Here is a 17,877-nt window from a genome sequence, read left to right as displayed (position 1 = left end):
CCTGGGCATAGTCACTGGACAAGAAGAGAGAGAGGTAGATCAGAGGAAGGTAAGGGCACTGGTAGAAATGCCAGCCCCTAACGATGCTCACTCTTTAAAAGTACTGCTAAGAGAATTCAATTTTCTTAAACCACACATTTATAAATATGCTAAAATAACTCACCCATTCTAAAAACTGCTTTAAAAAAGACAAAATGGAAATGGGGAAAAGAGCAGGTCTCTGTTTTAACCCTGGGGATATGATATTCACTGCCAAAACCAAAAAGTCCTGAAAAGACTGAGGGAAAAAGATCCATTCAGTCCTTATGACTCTTGCCACGTTCCTGTGCCCAAAAGGAGAGATCCAACTTTCCTCCATCCTTCAGGTACCAGTGCCAGTATCCCTTGTTCCTTAGCTGCCCTGGATTATTGTTATTACTAGAAGCCTCAATCTCAGTCTCATCTAGAGTGTAAGAAGGAATAAAACAACAAGGGTGGTCATCAGAGATGTAATTTCTCAGGAAGTCAGCCATTGTCATCAGAGGTAGACCTCAGGTTTGATGAGTGACCTGACAGCACCAGTCATTCATTTTCCTTCCCTCTCTTCCCCTTCTAATTCCCTGTGCTTTGGAGACCATCTGATTGGCCTGTTTCCTGGTGACATGTTGTGGAATAACCACTGACTGGGGAAGGAAGCTGATGTTATTGAAAATGGTTGCACTATTTAGGTCTAGTCTGTGTTGCCTACAAACCTCCTTCCCATAATCCTTCAGGGATCCCCTCTCCTGTGACACCGCTCACGGAGGAAGTGGGCTCTCTTCTGAGAAAGAGGGCCATCAAGGAAGTTCCAGTAGGGAGGAAAAGGCTTTTATTCCAGATCTTTCCTCACACTGAAGGCTGATAAAAATTCAATCCAACAAGGGCCTGATGAATTTGAGCAAATACATCAGGATATCCAAGTTCCATATCCAGATATCCATATACTAATTCTGATGGCCATCACCCCGAGCCTAGCAATGCAAGACTGGTTTGGGGCTCTCAGTCTGAAAAATGCCAACTTCCACATAGCAATCAGGCCATCCAGTCACAAATGTCTGCATTTTTTGTGTAGAGGACAGGCATTTCCACTACAAAGTTCTACCCTTCACTTTCTCCACTGCTGCAAAGGTGTTTACAAAGTCTTGCTTTACCAGAAACTTATTTGATATATCAGAAATCCATGATTTTCCCTACCTTAATGACTGGACATCTCAGTAGACCAGTTCAACTGGGTGTGTCCAGCATGGTGCCTGAAGCTGAGTAATGAATTATGTGTACAGGAACGGAGGCTACCTGACAGTGGAATTATTTGCCATAGGAATCAGTGCCAGAAGAACTGGGCCTGTACCCCACCAGAGGGAACAGCTTCGGCCTTGGGACTTCAGTTGTCTCTGACTTTTCTCATTGTGTGGAGTAACAGGACAGCCTTTTGCAATCCATAAAGCCCTCTCTGTTTGCAGAGGATGACATTTCTAAATGTTAGGGATATGACTGACAGTCTTTGTATAAGCTCAGCCACCTAACATTCAGTGGTTTAAGAGGTGCTTGTGTGGCTCCCAAAGAGTATGTTTTGGCTAGGTGCTTCCTGTTTGCAGCATATGGTATTTTAATCACAAAAGTGTGAATATACAGAGGCAATACCCGCCCCCCCAGAACTGCAATTACTGGTAAGGAGTTGTGGCAAATTGCCGGCACTACTGTGATGGGTCTCACGCTTTCTCTTCTTGGGTGGGGGTTCAGGGCACCATTTCTTGCCCCTGAACTGGGGTATTAACTGCCCCACTAGTGTCCTAGAGGAGGAGAGTGGAGAGGGAGGGACCCAGGCCCACCCTCTACTCCAGATCTCAGCCCAGGGGCCCTAGGGATAGCAGTAAACCACTAGAACTAGCGGTTCCTTCTCCTGGGCTACTTCCCTTTCCTGCCCTTCAGCTTGTGGGGCTTCCTGCCCTCCCTCTGCACAAACCAGGTGTCCCTTTACCTTGGGTCTTGGTCTTCTTAGCCCACCGCAGCACTTCTCCAAACTCTCTTCTGCTTCCCTCCAAACTGCTCTCTGCTCCAACACCAATCTACTCTGCCTCCACTTGTCTGATTGAAGCAGGGGGGTTTTATCATGTGACAGGCTTCAGGTGCTTTAATTAATTTATAGCAAACTTTCTTCCCTCTACATGGAATAAGGCTCCCTTCTAGCACTCTCCTGCTGCCCTCTGGCCATGCTGTATCACATAGTATAAACTGTGGCAAATGAAGTGTAACAATATAATTAGGAAGGCCAAAAAGAATTTGAAAAACAGTTAGCAAAAGACTCAAAAAGTAATAGCAAACATTTTTTTTAAGGTTTCAGAGTAGCAGCCGTGGTAGTCTATATTTGCAAAAAGAAAAGGAATACTTTTTAAAAATAAATTTGTTAGTCTCTAAGGTGCCACAAGTACTCCATTTTTTTAAGTACATCAGAAGCAGGAAGCCTGCTAAACAACCAGTGGGGCCACTGGACGATCGAGATGCGAAAGGAGCACTCAAGGACAATAAGGCCATTGCAGAGAAACTAAATGAATACTTTGCATCAGTCTTCATGGTTGAGGATGTGAGAGAGATTGGCTCAGGTTTGGGATTCTTTTTAGGTGACAAATCTCAGGAACTGTCCCAGATTGAGGTGTCAGAGGAGGTTTTGGAACAAATTGATAAACTAAATGGTAGTAAGTCACCAGGACCAGATGGTATTCACCCAAGTATCCTGAAGGAACTTAAATGTGAAATTGCAGGACTACTAACTGTACTCTGTAACCTACCATTTAAATCAGCTTCTGTACCAAATGAGTGGAGGATAGCAAATGTGACACCAATTTTTAAAAAAGGCTCCAGAGGTGACCCCGGCAATTACAGGCCAGTAAACTTACCTTCAGCACTGGGCAAACTGGTTGAAATTATAGTAAAGAACAAAATTGTCAGACACATAAATGAATATAATTTGTTAGGGAATAGTCAACATGTTTTTTGTAAAGGGAAATCATGCATCACCAATCTACTACAATTCCTTGAGGGGGTCAACAAGCATGTGGACAAGGGGGATCCAGTGGATATAGTATATTTAGATTTTCAGAAAGCCTTCAACAAGGTTCCTCACCAAAGGCTCTTAAGTAAAGGAAGCTGTCATGGGATAAAAGGAAAGGTCCTCTCCATCAATCAGTAACTGGTTAAAAGATAGGAAACAAAGGGCAGGAATAAATAGTGAGCTTTCAGATTGGAGAGAGGTAAATAGTGGTGTCCCCCAGGGGTCTGTACTGGGCCCAGTACTATTCAACATATTCATAAATGATCTGGAAAAAGGGGTAAACAGTGAGGTGCCAAAATATGCCGATGATACTACTCAAGATAGTTAAGTCCTAGGCAGACTGCGAAGAGCTACAGAAGGATCTCTCAAAACTGGGTAACTGGGCAACCAAATGGCAGATGAAATTCAGTGTTGATAAATGCAAAGTAATGCACATTGGAAAACATAATCCCAACTATACATATAAAATGATGGGGTCTAAATTAGCTGCTACCACTCAAGAAAGATCTTGGAGTCATTGTGGCTAGTTCTCTGAAAATATTCACTCAATGTGCAGCAGCAGTCAAAAAAGCAACCGGAACATTGGGAATCATTAAGAAAGGGATAGATAATAAGACATAAAATATCATATTGCCTCTTTATAAATCCATGGTATGCCCACATCTTGAATACTGCGTGCAGATGTGGTTGCCGCATCTTAGATATAAAAAGATAGATTGGAATTGGAAAAGGTTCAGAAAAGGGCAATAAAAATGATTGAGGGCATGGAGCATCTGCCATATGAGTAGAGATTAATAAGACTGGGACTTTTCAGCTTGGAAAAAGGACTACTAAGGGGGGATATGATAGAGGTCTATAAAATCATGACTGGTGTGAAGAAAGTAAATAAGGAAGTCTTATTTACTCCTTCTCATAACACAAGAACTAGGGGTCTCCAAATGAAATTAATAGACAGCAGGTTTAAAACAAACAAAAAGGAAGTATTTTTCTCCACACAACGCACAATCAACCTGTGGAACTCTTTGCCAGAGGATGTTGTGAAGGTCAAGACTATAACAGGGTTCAAAAAAGAATTAGATATATTAATGAAGGATAGGTCCATCAATGGCTAATAGCCAGGATGGGCGGGAATGGTGTCCCTAGCCTCTGTTTGCGAGAAGCTGGGAATGAGCGACAGGGGATGGATCACCTGTTCTGTTCTTTCCCTCTGGGGCACCTGGCATTGGCCACTGTCAGAAGTCAGGATACTGGGGTAGATGGACCTTTGGTCTGATCCAGTATGGCCGTTCTTATGTTCTTATCGTCTCTCAATTTCATTCTATTGTTTCTAAGGAATAGCAAATAAAATAAAATAAAATCTTGTCAAATACCCTTTAACATTTCAATGTTATTTTTAAAAATTTAAAATTACCAAACTTGTTTCTAGGAATGTAATATAATTATATTTTAAATTAATCCTTAGGTGCTGGGGAACAAATGACCATATGGGAATCTGGTGGATCATCCGAGGGCCAATGTTATTTTCCATTGCAGTAAGGATTATTTTATCTTTTGTTTATATATTATATAGGTGTGATTGTCTATTTTTATCTTTCCAAGAAATTATATTCTGGCTCAGATGATAATGACAGCCAAAGTGCAGTGGTCACTTGGTGTAAAAACACAGTCCCAAAGAATCTACAACTTGGAGTGAGAGTAATAAACACAGAAATGGAGGAAGGGACAAGTACTACAAATACTAATGTCCAATAGGACATGTGTACTTGAAGAGTCAGGGAAATCAGATGGTTTTTGTTTCATTGTTTATTTGGTGTGAGGGTTTTTCTTTCTATGAATTCATCACTAACTTTGCAGAAGCAAGATTGTAGGGCAGTGCTGGCAAATTGGTTTCAGTAGAGCATCCCATTGTGGTGCAGACACCCCTGTCTGCTGGGTTATTCCAAACTTAGAGCCTTTGGGAAGGTTGCAATTCACCCAGAAATCACTACAATGCAGAGATCTATTCCAACCTCTTCATTACCATGTGCAGTATCATATTGTGATCAAAAAGCAGTCAGTGGGAGTAGGACATAAATCCCAGATACCTAAATGGAGCTCTACCCCCATCAGGTACCATCTCCGTAGCTTCTCCAGCCTCTGCACCTTAGTCACAAAAGTCACCTCCTTCTCTTTGGGCTGTAACCAATCCTTAAATGCAGTGCAGGCTCACAGGCAACACAACACTCCATCTGCTCCGTGGGCCTGTCCCCTAGCCCTGGGCTCATAGAATCATAGAAATGTAGGGCTGGAAGGCACCTAGAGAGATCATCTACTCCGTCTTCCTGTGCTGAGGAAGGACCAAGTAAATTTAGACCATCCCTAACAGGTGTTTGTCTAACTTGTTCCTAAAAGCCTCCAGGGATGGCAACCATACACAAGCATTACCTTCCAGGCCTCCACAGGCCTTGCTTTCTCTGTATAGATTAGCGATAGGCACACGTCAACCAAGTCTCCTTCTGGACTGCCCACCCCCAATTCACTGAAGACTCAGAAATCTCAGCTTTGCTATCCCCAAAGAAATAGTACACACCAGCTTATTAGTTTTAACTCAGGATAGCCACTCCTCTTAACACACAGCACTTAGATACATTTCTAGTTAAAATCTGTTTACATGCACAGTCTGTGGAATAACCTTGCTGTAGGCCCTTTGTATATTGTAGGTAGCATCATTAACCCTTTCCATGACCTCGAAAGGAGCCTCCCATGAGTTCTGCATTTTGTACATTTTTACAAGGAGTAACGACAGCCCCAAATCCCCCACATCAAATGATCAGTCCCAAGCACTGTGGCCACACCATTCTTTCAGAGCTACTTAATTTTTGTGAGCATTCCCATCATAGTCTTTAAATCTTCCCTAATATTTGCAGCCAGTGGTTCCCCCTCTGCCTCAGTGCCACCTTCCCAGGAGTCTCTGATGGGATCTAGTGGCCCTCTGATTTTTCCTACCATACACGAGGTCAAATGGGGCAAACCCTGTGGCATCTTGAGGCTCCGCCCAGTAAGCAAATAGGTAATAACAAGTAGGGGTAACGTTACATCTCAGTCCCTCTCCTTTCTGTTGACATATATTTTTAACAGATTTTAGTGTCCCATTGAACCTCTCAACTAAACTGTTTATCCCTGGATGATATGGAAGCAATTAAAATCCACCCCATAACTCACTAAATAGATGAGATATGAAATTTGAACCATGATATGACAAAATCTCTTTTGGGAAACCTACTCTGCTAAATGGAGAGAACAGTGACTTAGCCATTGCTTTGGCCTCTAATTACACAGGGCGCTGCCTCTGCGTACCTGGTGGGAAAATCCACTATGACTAATAGATATTTCTTTACCCTTTGGGTTGGATAGGTTAACAGTCCTATAATATCCGTGGCCATCCCCAGAATTCTTCTTGGATTGTTGTCAATAGGTGCAAGGGAGCCTTCCAGTGCCCTACAGGCTTTTTTCTGCTTCTGACATGAGTCACAAGTCCAGCAGTAATCCTTTATCTGATTTTAATATTGGACCAATACAATTTATTCTTTAACATTTCATATGTCCTCTGTTCCCAAATGATCTGCAAAAATACAATTTCATTAGCCTATGATTAACGCCACACTATGTTTTAGGGCACAATCAAAATTGTTTGCAGGGTCCCCAGGATTTCCTTCTGGCACAGCCTACCCTCTCCTATAAAGAGCCTTCCCCTGTTAGCTGTATCTGGGGCCTTACTGTGAACAACTTCCCTTATTGTCTCTAGAGAGGGGGGCTTCATTTTTCTCTGCAGCAAACTGTTCAGCTCTGGCTTGCATGGAGAGCTGTTACAGGCTGGGGGAAGATTCCTCCTCCCACTTCCCTTAAGACACATTGCTATTTTCTGCTAATAAGGGGGCAGAAGCTTCTCCTCCCCCATCACCTGTCTTTCCCTTGTCAGAGATTACCTCTGTGAACTCAGGGACATGTTCTCTTTAACTACAGGTCACAATGTTAACAGCTTTAGGCAACGATATTATTCCAACCAACACATCAGCTGGTAAATTCTTAAATAGTCCCACTTTAAAAGTACCCCTTAGACCTCCCCACTCTGGTTGGTGAAAGCCATCTTCTGTCAGTCAAAATAGTACCCAGTCAAACCAGACCCCTTTTGCAGGAGTGCCATTGTGGGTGCAACCAGACTAGAGAATTGTTTAATAAATTACCTGTAGAAACTGGCAAAGCCCAGTAATCATTGCATCCCACATACATCTTTGGGTGCAGCCCAGTAGGATATTACCACCACTTACAAGCATCCATGTTGAGGTCCTCATGTGAGACAATATACCCCAGGAATACCAGTGTCCTTGTTGAACTCGTTGAGCTTTGCATGCAGGTGGTTTTGGTGGAGTATTTCCAAGACAGTGTGCACGTGTTGATTGTGGATGTGAGGCATACCCCCAATCAAACTAGGGCTACTCGCTCAACTGCTGCAATGAGTCAGCACTCAGCTGGGCCTGTGGTGAGTCAGTCCCTAGGTATGCGGCAGCAGCCTATCACTGAGTGGAGCTGTGTCAGATGACCCCAGGCTCGAGTATTTCCACAGCCCCAGCAGAGCTACAGATTAGTCTAAGTAACAGTGTTACTTGGCTAGGAATCCTCCTGCTGCCTCACCGTGCACCAGTCTCCAGTGACTTCCAGCCTGCTCCTCAGCCTTGCCTGAGCCATGCCCTTGTCTTGTCCTAGCCTGACTCCAGCCTTGTCACTAGCCTGGTCCATCCTTGCTACCGCTTCCTGATCCACCCTAAACCCTCAGCCATAATGTTAACAGGAATATTGGAGACATCTGGAGGTTGCCTTTGGATCTTTGCTTCTCATCTCTGAATTCTTTAGTAAGTCTCAAAGGGTTGCTGGTCCTGGGTCAGCTTTCAGAAAGCAGTGATTACATGGGTTGTGGGTGATGAGCCAGGAGATGTTGAGGACAACTAATTTGTGCACAAATTAGTCTGAAGTGGAAGACTTTTCTGTGGCCTTGAATGGTATTTACCTCTAAGGGAGCCATCTGGGGGTGACTGGTCCCAATAAAAGGAGTGACCCATCTATGGACTCTCCTAACTCATGAGAGTCATTGTGCTGGGTGGGGATATTTTGTGTTTGGGCAAATCCATGAAATTGCCTGAGGCACCTGTGTTCACCAGAACCTCTAGGTTGGTTTTAGGCATCACTGGGTTTGGGAGTTGAAGAGGGAGTTGGTGAGGTGTTGGGTACTGATTGGCCATCACCAGGATACTAGTGGACAAGTGTTGCTGTGGACTGCTGGGGAGAGTGCCAGCCCAACCCAGATCCCCCTGCTGGGGCTGGGGCTTGGCATTTCCTGACCCAGGTGCATATCAGACTGTGGCAGGGCAAATTGATGCAAAATGTCCTGGTTCCCCGTAGGATAGGCAGAGGCCTGATTCTGGCTTTGAGTCTTCTCCTTGTCAGAGAGGTGCGGCCATACCTGATTGACTTGCATGGGTTTGGGTGATAGAGAAGGGACTGGTGGTGGAAGGACCAGGGCTGGCAGGAGCTGGGAGGACCATCTTTTTCTTGGTGTTTGGTAAAGCAATTGTCAATCTTGACCCATAGTTTGACTAAAGCATCCAGGCAGCGTGGGGATTCCACCCATACCAGTCTGTCTTTAATATCCTAATTTAGATCAAGCTGAAAATTTATAACACTGGATTGTCTTGTTCCATTCAATGTCCACTATCAAGCATCAGAACTCCTCTGCGTATTTAGCAACTGGCCAGCATCTCTGCGGTATCACACAAAGTGCAGCTTCAACTATATGTTTGTGACTTGGGTCATCGAAGATCACCATGATAGCTTGAACAACATTTTCAAATTGTCCTAGAAGTGGGCTTGATTTTTTTAAGGAGCAGAGACCCCCACAAGCCAGGGCCTCCCCATTAAGCAGGTTGATACCCTATTGACTTCAGTAGGAATGATTATGTTGGAACAGCAAAAACAGGAGCCAATACTAATTTAGGAACCAAAAAATTTGTCACAATTACTATTAAGCTTGTCATGCAACTCAGTGGAAGTGGAACTCGGTGGAAGTGGGGGTTGGACCTGAAGGCAGTACGACTTGATCTTGTAGGACTACCTTCGGTGCCTGCAGGTTGGCAACTTGGGCCTCTAAGGTCTCTAGGGTTCCTACTATCTTATGTTAATGTTACATATCAGGGAACAATCCAGACTAATGAGTCACTGTGTCACCCTTGGCCTCTAATGTGGGGTGCCCTTTAGAATGCTTTCCTGTGTAGTTTCCAGTCAGGACTGCTCACAAACAGCTTCCAGGATAAAAGTCACACCCACCTATCTCTGTGTGTGCTGCTGCAAGCCAGCCACACCTTGGATCTTACCAGCCTGGATTATATTAAAAAGTGACCCCAAAACACTCCCAGTCTTAGATTTCCCCCGAGAAATATATGTCCTGTACTGCCCAGCCCTCCCCTGGACAATGCAATTTTATATATATAGCCTGTCCTTGCTTTAATAGAAATAATACCTTGCCACCCCAAATGGAATTTCCCAGACACTTCAATTTAAACACATTGGATTAGATAAAACAATAAAATGAGTTTTTATTAACTATAAAGAAATAAGATTTTAAGTGGGTACAAGTAATGAGGCAAAAAAGTCAGAAAAGATTATGAGAAAATAAAGTTAAAATGCTACTGGTGCCTTTCTAACAAAATATATCAGATTGAAGCAAAGTTTCTCATCATATGCTTTTATCAGTCTCATTGACTACAAACTTCTGAGGTCAAGACCCCCTTCTCCAGTTCAATGAATGCTTTCTTTTTCCCTTCTGGTGCTGTAAAAGTGATGGGTAGGGAGAGAAGGGTGATGTCATGGGGTGTTTTCCCCTCCTTTTTATAGTGTCAGTCCCCCTCCTTGGAAAAACATTTCCAACTGAGATTCAGAAGACAAAGTCTATTGGGAACAATGTTCCCTGCTACTTTTCCTCTCCTGTTGGAGCTTCTTTTGTTTCCCTTCCTGCTTGATGGCTCTGTTTGCTGCTTCAGTGCAGATTAAGCAGAGCACACATTCCTTTGTCTCAAACAGACCTGTTTGCCTACCTCAGTTTGGAACACAAGTTAAAAACATCATACAGCGGAATCTTGTAACTTAACTTACAATGTTGCCACGCACACTTTATCAGGACAATAATGACCAGAAAATTATGAGTTTTCAAATGATACCTCACAAAATGATACCTCACAGATCGAGGGACGTGATCGTTCCCCTCTATTCAACATTGGTGAGGCCTCATCTGGACTACTGTGTCCAGTTTTGGGCCCCACACTACAAGAAGGATGTGGATAAATTGGAGAGAGTCCAGCGAAGGGCAACAAAAATGATTAGGGGTCTGGAACACATGACTTATGAGGAGAGGCTGAGGGAGCTGGGATTGTTTAGCCTGCAGAAGAGAAGAATGAGGGGGGATTTGATAGCTGCTTTCAACTACCTGAAAGGGGGTTCCAAAGAGGATGGCTCTAGACTGTTCTCAATGGTAGCAGATGACAGAACGAGGAGTAATGGTCTCAAGTTGCAGTGGGGGAGGTTTAGATTGGATATTAGGAAAAACTTTTTCACTAAGAGGGTGGTGAAACACTGGAATGCGTTACCTAGGGAGGTGGTAGAATCTCCTTCCTTAGAGGTTTTTAAGGTCAGGCTTGACAAAGCCCTGGCTGGGATGATTTAACTGGGAATTGGTCCTGCTTCGAGCAGGGGGTTGGACTAGATGACCTTCAGGGGTCCCTTCCAACCCTGATATTCTATGATTCTATGAAAACATACTTTGTACAAAGATTATTACAATAGTGTATAGGATGGGGACACAGGGTACATTCTGTCACAGTTGGGCTGTTCAAACTGTCAATGACCGGGATGTGGGCAGTCATGTCTAGTGGTCAGAGCAAGTGCCAGGCCTAGTCATTAGAACAGCAGTTAGTACCCAGGAATCAGATCCCAGGGTCAGAACTGGAGTCAGAGACCAAATGCCAAGCCAAGGGTCACAGCCAGAGTCAGGAGCTAGAATCAAAGCCCAGGGCTAGAATCAGAGTCAGAGGCCAGGGCCAAGGGTCAGAGTTCAAGTCCAAATCAGGAATCAGAGACAAGGATCAGAACTGGGCTACCTGGAGTGAGGGCTGGATCCAAGACAGGAGCATGGCTGGGTCCAATGCTAGAACAAGGATGAAGCAGGACTAGGAACAAGAAGGTTTAGGAGCTCTTTCAGCCATTGGCAAATGCTTTGAGCAGCCACTGAACTGCTGCTGGGCTGAAGAGACAGTCTGCTGACTGTTCCAACCAATCATGTGATATAACCAGTTTGGCAGCCTACTACAGACCAGCTGCACTCATTAGGTTGCCCGGAGGCTGGCTTTGCTGCAGGCCTTGATTCCTCACAATAGGGCAGTCATTCTTTACTCATCTGGGATTTTATGTACCATGCATATTCTTTCAACAGAGGTTAAATATTCTTCACTGCACTCTGTCTCCCTGTAACTCAGACACAGCTTCTCCCAGCTGTGTGATCCCTGTGGGGGATTACCCCTGGGTTGAAGGATCAGTTTTTGTAAGTCCAGCATGCTCAGGGCATGCTGAATCTTTCTTTTTCTTGACCTTCTGCTTCTTAGGATTCATGCTTTTTGTCTTCTAGCTCTGGTGCTCTTTGGTGGGCTGCTTCTAGAGGTGTTTCTTCTGTCTCCTGCTTTTGCTTTTCTGCCTCCCACTCCTCTTTGGATGCTCACATCTGGAATTTTTGTTCCTTCTGCACCTTTGCTATCTCCAACCTGGCCAGCTCTAACTTAATAGCTGTCTCACTGAGAATGGTGCCATGCTGGTTTTCTTAGTCTTTAGGACTTTTCTTAGTCTTTAGGGGAATTCAGCTGCCCTTCTTGTTGCTTGTCATAGTCAACAAGTGGGGCTTTTAACCCTTCCACATTTTTTCTGGCAGCAAATAAGTAGTGCTCTGAACCCAGCTCTTCTAATTTATTCTTGGTGTACCTAGGATATGCCTCTGTGCTCATCTTGCCTTTCCTGCTGCTATATTTCCTTACTCAAAATAAACAGAAAACAACAAATTGTATCCTTTTTTACCTGTTCCCAACCTTCTCACTTGAGAATCTTTCCATATCTTTATTATTGGTATATAAGTGCCTAGAGTGTGATCATTAGCTAACCAGCTAACTGGGTGTAAATCCTGCTGACTGTGCCACCATGATGGTTCCCTAATATACCCAGGGTTGTGAGGCACCTCACCATCATCTGCCCTTAGTGTGAGGTGGGAGGGATGGAGGGATAGCTCAGTGGTTTGAGCATTGGCCTGCTAAACCCAGGGTTGTGAGTTCAATCCTTGAGGGGCCCATTTAGGGATCTGGGCCAAAAATTGGGGATGGGTCCTGCTTTGAGCAGGGGGTTGGACTAGATGACCTCCTGAGGTCCCTTCCAACCCTGATATTCTATGAGGTAGCTTTGTCTGCACCTGCTGTGGGTGAGTTTCCTAACTCTACCAGCATCTAGCAACACAAGCACTGCCCCCACCTCCCCAGGCCTTGCTCACTCTGTACACATTAGCAACTGTCATATACTAATCTCCAGGTGTCCCTCTGGAATACCCAGCCCCCGTTCCATGGAATACTCACAGAGCACTCAGATTCACTACTCCCAAAGGAGAAGTACACATGAGCATATTAGTTTTAACTCAGGATCACTACTAAACACACACAGAACTTCACTATATTATAGTGAAAACAAGAATAATTTTTTTGTCAAAGAACAGATTCAAGTTATTGAATGTAAGAATGATACCTCACAAAACAAATGGTTACACATAAAACAAAATCATAACGTCCTTTCCAGAGCCTAAACTTAACTCACAGGACATTCCCCTGTCTTCTATAGGATAGCTTACCCACAGTCCTTTTCCTAGAGCGTTTAGCTGAGATGGTTGAGATCCCCTGTTCATAAGATCTATCCTGCTGGCAGCTTGTCTTCCTAGATTGAATGATGCCAGGGTATCTCTCTGAATCTCCAGACATACTAGCCCAGACCTTTGGTCTTCACATTTAAACAGGGTTCCCCCCATCCCACTGGTTACCTCTTCCTATTAATTTCCTTCTGAAGTCTCCGCAAGCTTCATTAGCAGTATGCTAACCATCTTCTGTTATTAGGCACACAGTACACAATTGTCCACCAGGGAGATAAGTGTCTCCTACCTCCTGTCTGGAGAAATGTTTCTCAGGAGACAATACCTTTGAATGACCTACCTTTAACTACAAGGCCTAGAGAACATAATTTTCAGTATATATACATAACTCCACACATGTCTTCCATACATATATCTCACAATAGTTATGTTGACCAGTGTGAAACAGGCTTTCAGTAGAGACCTTACTTTACATCCTTTTGGTGAACCAAGGGGATCCCTGTAACCCCATGAACCTCTGTACCCCTGCCAGTTGGCATCAAGAGGTTTTTGGGTCACAAACCGAGATTCCACACCCTCCCTTGGAAGCCTATTCCAGTACATAGCTATCCTTATAGTTAGAAAGTTTTTCCTGAAATCTAACCAACATCTCCCTTGCTTCAAATTAAGCCGATTACTTCTTGTCCTACCTTCAGCAGATGTGGAGAATATTTGCTCACCATCCACTTTAGAACAGCCCTTAACATATTTGAATACTGGTCAATTAAAAAGCTGTAATTCACTGTTATTGACTGTATGTAGTTTGTTGATTATCACAGGTTTTTTCCAAGAATGGGCTACACAGGTTTCAGGTTTTGGTATGATTCACAACAGATCCAAACAAATGCTTTAGTCATTTGCACTCATTAATATAATTAAACAGCATAAGTAATTGCACAAAATAATTGTTGTTAAACAAAAAGGTATCATACTACTTACACCCCCTCTGAAGCCATGGAAAACAAAGAGAAGAAAACAGTCTGGAGCACATCAGGAGACTGGTCCCAGATCAGGGAATGTGCTGTTCTAGAACTGGACACACCCAAGGAATCAAGGAAAGTTCTAAAACTTTTATACCCCAAGGCTGTTTGGCTCACATGGACATAGGCAACATCAGCCCATCTTTTTCCATATGGATAATTTGGCAAGCTATATTTATGCTTCCAATACCTACACAATTAATGTCAATACAATCTAACTGCCTAGCAACAACATTTGCAAACAGTCCCAGAACTCTTTATATCAAAATGTTAGAAACATGAGGTGTACCTATTCACTTGGGGTCTGTTGTTTGTTCTCTCATGATGGGCAGGTAAGCAAATGTGACCCAGGATCCCCACCTACACTCTATTTTGTCAGTTATGCTGACCACAAACAACTGCCTGTAGGCATCACATAACTAATACTATCCTCTCTTAATACAGCAAAGCCTAAACCCCTTTATGTGTGTGTCCATGCATGTCCCAAGTTAATAAGCTATAGCAGTGCTTCTCAACTCATTTACCATTGTAGGCCGCATAAAAGGCCCACAATGTGTTATGTAGACCACATCAAATACTACCTGTATGGCTCTGAGGATGTCACATGGGCAGCAGTTCTGTGCTGATTGGTCTGAAAGCAGCCCGAGGGCTGCAGGTTGAGAACATCTATCATCTCAGGTTGAGCTATAGGAACCTTTATCAATATTATATCTGCCAAAGCACACCTGGTTATACTAGTGAATTAGGAAAGGAAGGGGCATAGGTCAACAACAGTTAGCAGGTCCCTGCTCAGTCTTGTTTTCTGAGGACATGCCAATTTTTTAACCTGTTCTCATAGGTCATTTTTGTTGTCTTCTCTGGACTCTCTTCAATTTGTCCAGATCTTCCTTAAAGTGTGGTGCCCAGAACTGGACACAATACTCCATCTGAGGCCTCACCAATGTGGAGAAGAGTGAACAATTGTTTGCCTTGTTTGCAACTGCATCCCATTGGTAGCTCATATTCAATTTGTGATCCACTATAACCCCAGATCCTTTTCAGCAGTACTGCCAACTAGCCAGTTATTTCCCTTTTTGCATTTGTACATTTTATGTTTCCTCCTGTGTAATACTTTGTATTTGTCTTTATTGCATTCCATCTTATTGATTTCAAACTAATTCTCCAATTTATCAATGTCCCTTTGAATTCCAATCCTGTTCTCCAAAGTGCTAGCAATCCCTCCCAGCGTAGTGTCATCCACAAATTTAATAAGCATACTCTCCACCTCATCATCCAAGTCATTCATGAAAGTATTGAATAGTACCAGACGCAGAATAAACCCCTGTGGGACCTCATGTCACCCATGATGCCTGGGGCAGCCCTCACTGGAAATGCCAAGGTCAGGGCAGGCTGCAAAAGGGAAAGCAGATACTTCCAAGACTGATGGGTAACACTGAAGTTAAACTCCCCAACCAGTCACAAACTCTGCTTCTGATCCCTCACACTGGTTATCAAGAAGCAAAACAAGAAATCACACCCCTTTATTGCATTCCAGTTCTCTGGCTCCCCAATCAGCACTTAGGTGCAGTACAGTGAGAAGTTATTTAAAAACTCCACTCACTGTCCAAAATATTCTTCTGACCCCAAAGGGCCAGCCACATTATCAGGTCAGTATAGGTTTGGATCTTACCCAAAATACCACATTGCCAGCCAATCCTTTAGTGTCTAAAACTAAAGGTTTATTATAAAGAAAAAAGAACAAGACGAGAGATGTTAAATGGTAAAACAATCTATCAAGGTTCCCTCCCCACTCTGAACTCTAGGGTACAGATGTGGGGACCCGCATGAAAGACCCCCCCCCAAGCTTATTTCTACCAGCTTAGGTTAAAACTTCCCCAAGGCACAAATTCTTTGCCCTTGGAGGGTACGCTGCCACCACCAAGTGATTTAAGAAAGAATCAGGGAAAGGACCACTTGGAGTTCCTATTCCCCCAAAATATCCTGCCAAGCCCTTGCACTCCCTTTCCTGGGGAGGCTTGAGAATAATATCCTAACCAATTGGTTACAAAGTGATCACAGACCCAAACCCCTGGGTCTTAGGACAAGAGAGAAATCAGTCAGGTTCTTAAAAGAAGGATTTTATTTTAAAAAAAGGTAAAAGTCACCTCTGTAAAATCAGGATGGAAAATAACTTTACAGGGTAACAAAAGATTCAAAAACACAGCAGAACTTCCTCTAGGCTTAGTTTTAAAGTTACAAAAAACAAGAATAAACCTCCCTCCAGCAAAGGAAAAATTCACAAGCAAAACAAAAGATAATCTAACATGCCTTGCCTGGCTTTTACTTACAATTTGTAATATGAGAGATTTTTAGGATGGTTCATAGGAGAAGGAGTTTTCTGACCTGATGCTTCTCTGCTTCCCAAGAGAACACACACAAACAAAGCCTTCTCCCCAAGATTTGAAAGTATCTTCTTTCCCCATTGGTCCTTTTGGTCAGGTGCCAACCAGGTTATTTGAGCTTCTTAACCCCTTACAGGTAAGGAGGAATTCTAGGCTACCCTTAGCTGTGTGGTTATGACACAGTCACCTACATTCAAAGACTTCAAAGTCCATATATCAGGTTCCTAGCATTATTGGTGAGTTTGCTGGCTTGAAAGTCCCTCTGGAACACATCCACAGCTTGGATGGGTCAGTCAGTCCTTTGTTCAGAGCTTCGTTTGTAGAAAAGTTCCTCCAGAGGTAAGAAGCAGGATTGAAGACAAAACGGAGAAGATGAACCTGCCTTTTCTAGTCTTTTGCCTTGCAGCTTGTGCTTCTTTTGTCCCACACACAAGCTGCCCAGAACATGGCTTGAAAGCCTTAGAGTTCTGTCTATATGCATGCCCCTGCATTCCTTGCTAAGTCAAACAGTGTATCCCTTGCCTTCTCTCAATGGTCAATTGTAGAGCTGATGGTCCTTAATGGGCCATCAAGCAGGCTAGGCAGTGCTGATGCCAAACTGTCTGCGGGTGTCACCCAAAAGTATACCACAAGTTTTGTAATACAGACATACATACATACATACATATCTATAACCCAAACTACAAAGGTGATACAATACATAAATGAAATTATCATATTTGGCAAATTATAACATTTTTGCAGATACCTTACATGGCATATCTGCCACGACTCATTGCAGTTTTAAAATATCAATATTCATAATATTCTCAAGTTTCCCCCAGATTCCATACAGCATCACACCCCACTAGATGCATCCTTCCAATCTGACAGAAAACTACAGATAATTACTCTTCGAGTACAGTTTTGCAACCAGATCTGCACCCACCTTATAGTAAATTCATCTAGTCCGCATTTCCCTAGTTATGTATCATCATAATATCATCTGAAACTGCTATATAGAGCCTGCTTGCTCATTGCTGCATCCTGTGTATTATCTCTCTTCCCACTGAGTGCAATGTCAGGCTAGCAGGGACTCCATAGCCATCAGAGCACAGGAATGGGAAGGACCAGAGGCTGCATGGGAGCAGAAGCAGCAGGTCAGAGAAAACATGTGGGTGAGATCAATTGGTTGGATAGTAGACAGCCTGAGAGCTTGAACTAGAAGGCCTGAGATCTGGGCAGAAACCAGAGCTCAAGTCATGCTGGAATGCTCTGGAATGTCATTCCAGCATTTCTATTTAATTACTTATTGGCATTCTGGTACTCAGTCACTCACAGAGACACAGCCTCTTGCTGGCAGGGGGAGAAGTAGCCACAGCTGGAGGAGAGAGGGTTGAAGCCTGAAGACAGGAGGACCAATGAGATGAAGCCATAGGGTAATTTTTACTCTCT

The 17,877-nt window shown here is 43.5% G+C and overlaps 2 protein-coding genes across 9 annotated transcripts in view; one reads left to right on the top strand and one right to left on the bottom strand.

Moving 5' to 3' along the window:
- Window positions 1-17,877, bottom strand: part of GAS7 (growth arrest specific 7) — a 369,130-nt gene that overhangs the window by 60,125 nt on the left and 291,128 nt on the right. The gene's annotated exons all lie outside the window — the stretch shown is intronic.
- Window positions 1-17,877, top strand: part of GLP2R (glucagon like peptide 2 receptor) — a 120,262-nt gene that overhangs the window by 60,109 nt on the left and 42,276 nt on the right. The window contains exon 9 of the mRNA XM_073310817.1: window positions 4,530-4,599. Within this exon, the coding sequence (XP_073166918.1) occupies window positions 4,530-4,599 (70 nt within the window). The remainder of the gene's footprint in view (window positions 1-4,529; window positions 4,600-17,877) is intronic.

This window comes from Lepidochelys kempii, chromosome 14 (assembly GCF_965140265.1).
Source record: "Lepidochelys kempii isolate rLepKem1 chromosome 14, rLepKem1.hap2, whole genome shotgun sequence".
In the NCBI taxonomy this organism is placed as follows: Eukaryota; Metazoa; Chordata; order Testudines; family Cheloniidae; genus Lepidochelys; species Lepidochelys kempii.
Note: the sequence above shows the minus strand (reverse complement) of the source record. Positions and strands in the feature narration are given on the sequence as shown.